Genomic DNA, 7,370 nt, shown 5'->3' on the forward strand with positions numbered 1-7,370 from the left:
TTCGAGTTGGAGACTTGTCATGAGAAATTGGCGCTAGCTGATTTTCGGACCATCATGGTGCGCATACGGGCTACAGAAGCCCTAATGAGAGCCCAGAAAGCTGCCAAATGCGGGAGCTTGTGTGAGATCACGCCGTTTGACCCTTACAGGAATAGGATTTATGAATCATTGCGAGAAACCTACCCTACAAGGTTTTCCCTGGACGCACTGTCCAGTTTAGACCTCAAGGATAGTGAGGACACTCATGAGTACATAAAACGAGCCTGGGACTTGTGGGAAGAAGGGACGGGAGAAAGGCCTGACAGCTCTACACTGGCCACTGCTCATTTTCGGAGGGGGGGTGCTAAATGGGTTGCCCCAGCCCTTGAGGGGGAAGGTGCAAGACCATATGGCGGACTTTGATTCCCTGCCGTCTGACCAGTGGACAAAACAACTGGCACACCATGTCAGACGCTATAGGGCGTCCGAGAAAATGAAGGCGGAGGCTTCGTCCTCTAAAGCGTCGGTGCAGGCTATAGAGCAGTTAGGCAAGGTAGTTGAGCAGGTGACCGCCCAGACTACGGCACAGGTGGAACAGTTTGGTAAGATTCTGGAACAGGTAGCAGCGAAATCTACAGCGCAGGAGTTGGTCAAAACGGAAGTGATGCCGCAAATGTATGCAATGGCACCTGGTAGGAAAGGGGATCGGAACGCTGCCCCGAGATACCCCCGGCCATACTACGGGCAAGGCCCCCGGGCGTGCTGGGTCTGTGGGGAAGTGGGGCATTTTGCCAGGGATTGCCCAGATGCCGGGTGGGAAGAACAGGGATCTCGGAATGGATATGGAAAGGCTGGCCGTGTGAGACCGTGGGGAGGAAGGGATGACAGAACGGACCTGCAGGACAGGGATGGTGTCAGAAGAAGGGTTCAGCAGAATCAAGGGGGGCGAAAAGGAGGATGGAGGCCGGTGAGCAATCCAGTGCAGGGATTCGTAGGAGGGATGAGCCCGGGGTCGGAGGAGGACCGGGGGGAGGATTCCCCAAACCAGTACTGATGGGGCCCTGAGGAGTCCTGCAGTCTCCAGGGAGCCGAGATTATACCATCGCATGTGCCCCCCATGATTCTAGTGCGACTCTGTGGCGAGGAGCGCTTGTTCATGGCAGACACAGGGCATTTGCGTCAACTATTTCTAGGCTCCCCAAGGATCTTGCCTTGTCCGGGAAAAGTTTGGAGACTGTAGGCTTCTCAGGGAAAGTTGAGAGACAATTTTACACGAAGCCCGTGACGATAGCGATAGGTGATCAGGCCATAACTATCCCGTTACTATATGCTCCACGCTGTCCAGTGAATCTATTGGCCAGGGATGCCCTCACCCGCCTGGGTGCTCGTATACATTGTTCTGAAGAGGGTCTCCGTTTGCTTTGGCCGGGGGACGCCTCCCCCAAAGGGGGTCAGTTTGTTTTTAACCCAACTCATACAGAAACAGGTGTGCAGGAAGTGGAGGTTTATTGGATTAGACTGCTGTACCCCCTTCCGAATCAAGGCCTACGGGCTGAATTTGAGGACTGGCTGCCCAAAATTCCTGATTCACAGACCTATCGCCCCCCACGAGACCCCTGGCATGTGACCCTCAATTACGCCCCTGTACAGGATCAGGTTTACAACGACAGATACATGGCCCACGTGAGCGACACTAACACCACAATAGAGATTGTGGGGCTGGTAGCGGGTCGGGAAGGCATCGCGGGAGTTGTCCGTTTGACTAGTGAACAGGAGGAGTGGTTCTGTTTGGGTGAGGAGATAGCCCCGCACACCACACTGGCCATTGCCCCTGGGGAGGAGGCTCGAAACCTGGGTCCCATGGTAAGGGAGGCCACGCGGTGTGATTATGTTGCGATTGGAGAGGGGGACGGGACGGAGGTCTCCTTGGATGGACGCTTTCAGAGGAAAACTATTAGAGTAACAGAAGTGGCGAGGTATGAGAAATCGGAGTTAGAAAGAACGGTCTTACTAGATACGGCTGACCATGGTGACGCGGCTAATCTGGTGGGGGGAGTCGACCCTAAGCTTTGGACGACACACCCTTTTGACACAGGTAAACTGAACGGTGTGGTGGAACTGTCACTGAGACCTGGTAGTAGTGGAAGCATCTGGGTACCGCAATACCCACTGTCGGATGAGCAAATTGAAGGTATTAGACCTACGGTGGAAGGATTATTGGAGGTGGGGGTGTTAAGAAAGATCCATGGGGGAGGGTGGAATACGCCCATACTCCCAGTACCCAAAGGGATGGGGAAGGGGTGGCGCATGGTCCACGACTTGCGGCGCATTAATGAGGCGACGGAAACCCTTAACTTGAAAGTGCCGGACCCATATGTGGCTCTACAGGCACTGAGCCCTGACTTACAGTTTTACTCCGTCATAGACTTGGCGAACGCTTTTTTCTGTCTGCCACTACATCCGGACTGTCAACCATGGTTTGCCTTTACGTACGAAGGACAAAGGTACACTTACAATCGTATGCCGCAGGGGTACAAGGACTCGCCTGGACTGTTTAGCGCCGCACTCCTCCCCATCCTGGAAGCTGTTAAATTACCCCAAGCCACTGTCATTGTGCAGTATGTTGACGACCTACTTGTGGGAAGTGTAACCGATGAACATAACTTGGAGACAGTGCGAGACCTCCTGAGGGTGTTGTTGCAGGCAGGGTTTAAGGTGAAGAAGGAAAAATGCCAAATAGCAAGGAGATCGGTTACCTTCATGGGAAGAATAATAGGTAAAGGTGGGACAACGCTCTCCCATGCCCATCGGGAAGCCATCCTGTCCTACGGGACTCCGATCACGGTACAGGACATGATGGCGTTTCTCGGGTTGTGCGGTTATTCCCGCACCTACATCCCCGACTTCGCTGGGCTTACTGGGCCCCTTAGAGAGATAATAACGGAAGTGGGGGCCAAGAAGCTGAAGAGTCCTCTTAGATGGTCCATGGACCGTGAGAAAGTGTTCAGGGAGGTCAAACAGGCATTGGGTGAGGCGGCGAGTCTGGCCCACCCCGATTACAACAAGGAGTTTCATTTGGACGTCGCCGAGAAAGACGGCGTGAGTAATGCCGTGTTGTATCAGAAGGACAGAGGAGGGAGGAAAGTCCTTTGTTACTATAGCAGCAAACTGGATCCTATCGAGAGGGGGCTTCCAGGGTGCACACGTTTTGCCGCAGCGGTAGCCAGAGCAGTCAGGAATACCGCACATCTTGTATTGTGTCACCCTCTGAGCATTCACACAGACCACAGTGTTAGTGCCTTCATTGCCTCGAATTCATTTAGCTTCTCCACCTGTCGCCAAGTAAAGATTGAGACCTCCCTCCTGGCCCCGCACATATCGTTTCGCCCACTTAAGGGGGAGGGCAGGAATATGGCAGCGGGGGTGAACGGCGGCCTCCTCCCTCCTCACGATTGCGTAGCCCGAGTGGCGGAGGAAAAAAGGCTGCGGAGGGGACTCCATACTGAGCCGATTCCTGAACCTGAATGGTCACTGTTCACTGACGGGAGTAGTAACCGCGGGGTAGACGGAACTGTTCAGGCTTCTTACGCAGTAGTCCGGGCGGAGGGAGGCGGCTATGTGACTATGGAGGCGGAGGAATTGTGCCAGCCGGCATCAGCTCAGCTAGCAGAGATTGCGGGGTTGACCAGAGCATTAGAACTAAGCGCCGGGATGAGAGTGAACATTTACACCGATTCTGGGTATGCTTGGAGTGCGGTGCATGTTGAAGGAACGTCCTGGGTGCGGAGGGGTTTCCAGACCACGGCAGGGAAGCCAGTAAAACATGAGGCAAGCCTGCGGCGGCTCCTCAGGGCCGTGCACATGCCAAAGGAGGTATGTGCATCTTATAGAACTGCAGAGTCGGGCGAGTGAGGCGGAGAAAAGAGAATGGGAGACGGGCGGGGCTGTGGCACAGGCGGTTAAAGTAGGAGGGAAGCAGTTTCAACTGTGGAGATCAGCTGGGGGGGAGGTGGTAGCGCCCCGCTCCCTTTTGCCAGCGCTGTTCGCTGAACTGCACGGGCCTACACATGTTGGGGTTCAGACGATCCTGAAAGCTGTCCGAGATCATTGGTGGGCCCCGAAACTGCGGGGACGACTGGAAAACATGAGGGCGGAGTGTAAGATCTGTAATGAACATAATGCAAGGAGGACCTTACCTCACCCCATCCTTGTTTTCCCAACCCCTTTCGGTCCTTGGCAGGAAATCTGTATGGATTTCACGGACATGGGGGCTAAGTGGCGCACGACTGAACATTATAGATTCCTACTGGTTATCGTGGATCGATTTTCGAGGTGGGTAGAAGCCACGCCAACCAAAAAGGAGGATGGGGAGGTCGTGGCCAACTGGTTACGTAACAAATTGATTCCCAGGCATGGAGTTCCCCGAGTCATTTGTACGGATAATGGAACTCACTTTAAAAATGAGCACCTGGCCCGGGTAGAGACGGCCCTAGGTATAAACCACAGGTTCGGTAGTGTATATCACCCCGAGAGTCAGGGGCTCGTGGAAAGAGCGAACAGAACGCTGAAAGATAAAATAGCAAAAGTGCTGGCTGGGACCCATATGACCTGGGTGCAGGCGCTGCCACTAGCCCTAATGTCCATGCGCCAAGAGAAGTGCGGGGACACTTTCCTTTCCCCTCATGAGATATTGACTGGTCGACCTATGCCAGGACCCCGCTTATCACCCCGGTGGGAGAACGCATGGGACTTCATGAATCAGGACATGGTCCAGTACATGCGGGTCTTACACGAGATGGTTAAGCTAGTCAGGCAACAGGTACTCAATGCCCGGGAAGGGGAGATCGGGTCGACGATGCCACTAACGGTAGGAGAGGAAGTTTACCTGCGACACCCAGGCAGAACTTCTTGGAGTGAGCAGAGGCGGCAAGGGCCATTCCGAGTCACCGAAGTGGCCAACAATACCCTGAGGGTGGACAGGGAGGGGGACAATAACTGGCACCATTTTTCACACTGTTCCAGATCTCCAAATGGACTATCACAGGTGGAGGGCACTCCCGGAGAGGAGACGGAGAGTAGTGCCGAGGATCTCTGAATCGAGGTGGCCGGGCCAGCTCCTCATAGGGTTGGGTCTGTGCCTCGCGGTACGACCCTCCGTGCAGGTAACAAAGGATCCGTGTGGGGCAAAGGTAATATTGGATGCAGACCCAGGAATAAAACAGACCTTCCAGTTCGACCTCTGTGATGTGATAGAGTGTGGGAGGGGGGCCGAGGAGGCATGGGCAGGCTATGATGTGTATATGTGCCCGTGCTCGTGTGCCCCGGCTCTCTCTAATCTATGTGCGGGATATCCACAAAATCTGGGCCACATAGGGGAGGGTTTCCCGTGTTATACTTGGGATGATGTCTGGTGGGGGCAAACACATACCAGCACCCCGAAGCGAACTGAGTATCGGGATTTTCAACGGAAACTGTCCTTGAGGAGGGGACAGATCGCGGCAGCACAAAGGAGAAAGAACCCCTTGGTCCTCCGGACCGAGGCTGGACTCTCTAATCCCCTATATATGACCGGGTGGTCTAGTAAAACCTGCAGGTATTGGGATGGTCAGAGTCGACATGGTAACCCGCACAGGACCATGTACTGGGACCCAGAAAGGACCAAGGTGCTGTATTTAGCTATAGGGGTCGCCATCTCTGGAAAGGACCCGAGGGGTTACATAAGGATTAACCTGGGAAGCAGCAACGCAGCCCGACCACAGGCCAACCCAGGAACTGTTCAAACCTTTGAAACAGATAAGCTAATAAACCCCCAAAGTAGGCTGGCTCTAGCTACAGGGTACACGGAGGCGAACGCCTGGATTGACAGGATCATCCAGTTTTCTCAGCAGGCAAAGCAAGAAAACTGTTGGGTGTGCGCGAAAGGGAGGCCGGGACTAATCATGAGCAGGACTCCATTCGAGGAAGGGAGCATGGATTGTGCTGTTGATTTAATGTCCAGGGCCAACCCCACAGCAAAGTGTAGATCCTGGGAACAGTATTTTCCAATGGCCCCGCCGACTGTTACCCCACCTGACTTTGTTGTCCTCCCATTAGTAAACTACACTTGCTTTACCAACCCCCGGTCACTCGTCCGGGGATACAGGGTTGGTTGGGTGGATGTATCTAGTTGTAATAGGAGTTGGGAGCTTACCAAAGACGGGGCTGCTAGGCTGACCGTGAGTCGGGCGGACCTGTGGTGGTATTGTGGGGGTAAAACCCTATACAATTGGCTTCCTCTGAATTGGGAGGGGAGGTGCGTCCTCGTGACCCTGAATGCCCAGCTTTTCTTGTCACCAAGAGCCCCTGGGGATTACACTCTCCGCAAGCCACCACGGGGACTTGATGCCCACGTTAGGTATAAGCGGGCCATAAGCGGTCCCAGTACCTGGATTAATCTAGCTTCGGGTATAGTGGATTTGAAAAATCCACATGGGGTCTGGATCGACGCTATCGGTCAGGCTAGGAACATTCCTGACGAATATAAACTGGCTGATGAAATAGCTTCTGGGTTTGAGAGCTTCCCCCTATTCGCAGCCATCTTCCCCATCACGACTAATAAAAATGTAAACAGGATCAATCTCATCCATTACAATGTTCAGAGGCTGGCCAACTTGACTGTGGACGCGGTGGATGCAATCCACGAACAGCTCGCTCAGACCTCGCTGATGGCCTTACAAAATAGGCAGGCCTTGGATATGCTCTTAGCAGAGAAAGGAGGGGTCTGCGCTATGTTTGGGGAAATGTGTTGTACTCCAATAGCAAACAACACGGGCCCAGATGGGAAACTCACTAAAACACTAAGAAAGCTGCGTGCTCTGGCCGCTGAATTAAAGCTGCAGTCTGGGGTCAGTAATCCAGTTATAGATTGGCTGAGTAAAACCTTCGGGAGGTGGGGAAGCATGTTGGGACAATTAGCCCTGGGGCTGACCATTTCTGTTGCTATTTTTGTTACCTGTGGTTGCTGTTGTATCCCCTGTCTCAGGACCCTTATGACCCGAACTATCGAGCGAGCCCTTACAGACAAGGACGACCACCCCCCTTCGCCCCCACCTTATCAAGCTGTGCAGCAGGAACGCGCGGGCGCTCCCTGTGCAGCAGTGAGCATGGCTGGATTGGAGATGGACGGGGACTACCCGCCCCCATGCTACGACTTTTGAGTGTTTATGTATTATTTTTATTTCACTGTTTCTTGTGCCTTAACGGTTGTGTGCGAGCTGGAGAGGCGTATAGAGTAGGGATTTTGTGGTGCGGAATGCTTTGTGTACTTGTATGCTGCTTAGGGATTCCTTTCCCCTATAACTGTGTCTCCCTAGAGCCAGACCAGCCGGGTAACGCCAAGGGGTCGGTCCTGC

The 7,370-nt window shown here is 53.8% G+C and overlaps 1 protein-coding gene across 1 annotated transcript; it reads left to right on the plus strand.

Annotated features, from left to right (window-relative positions):
- Window positions 1-472: 472 nt before the first annotated feature.
- LOC132827468 (uncharacterized) lies at window positions 473-1,033 on the plus strand. The gene has a single exon (XM_060844155.1). It carries the CDS (start codon window positions 473-475, stop codon window positions 1,031-1,033), a length of 561 nt encoding a protein of 186 aa, XP_060700138.1.
- The last annotated feature ends 6,337 nt before the right edge of the window (window positions 1,034-7,370 follow it).

The sequence above is a fragment of the Hemiscyllium ocellatum genome, chromosome 24 (genome assembly GCF_020745735.1).
Source record: "Hemiscyllium ocellatum isolate sHemOce1 chromosome 24, sHemOce1.pat.X.cur, whole genome shotgun sequence".
NCBI lineage: Eukaryota > Metazoa > Chordata > Chondrichthyes > Orectolobiformes > Hemiscylliidae > Hemiscyllium > Hemiscyllium ocellatum.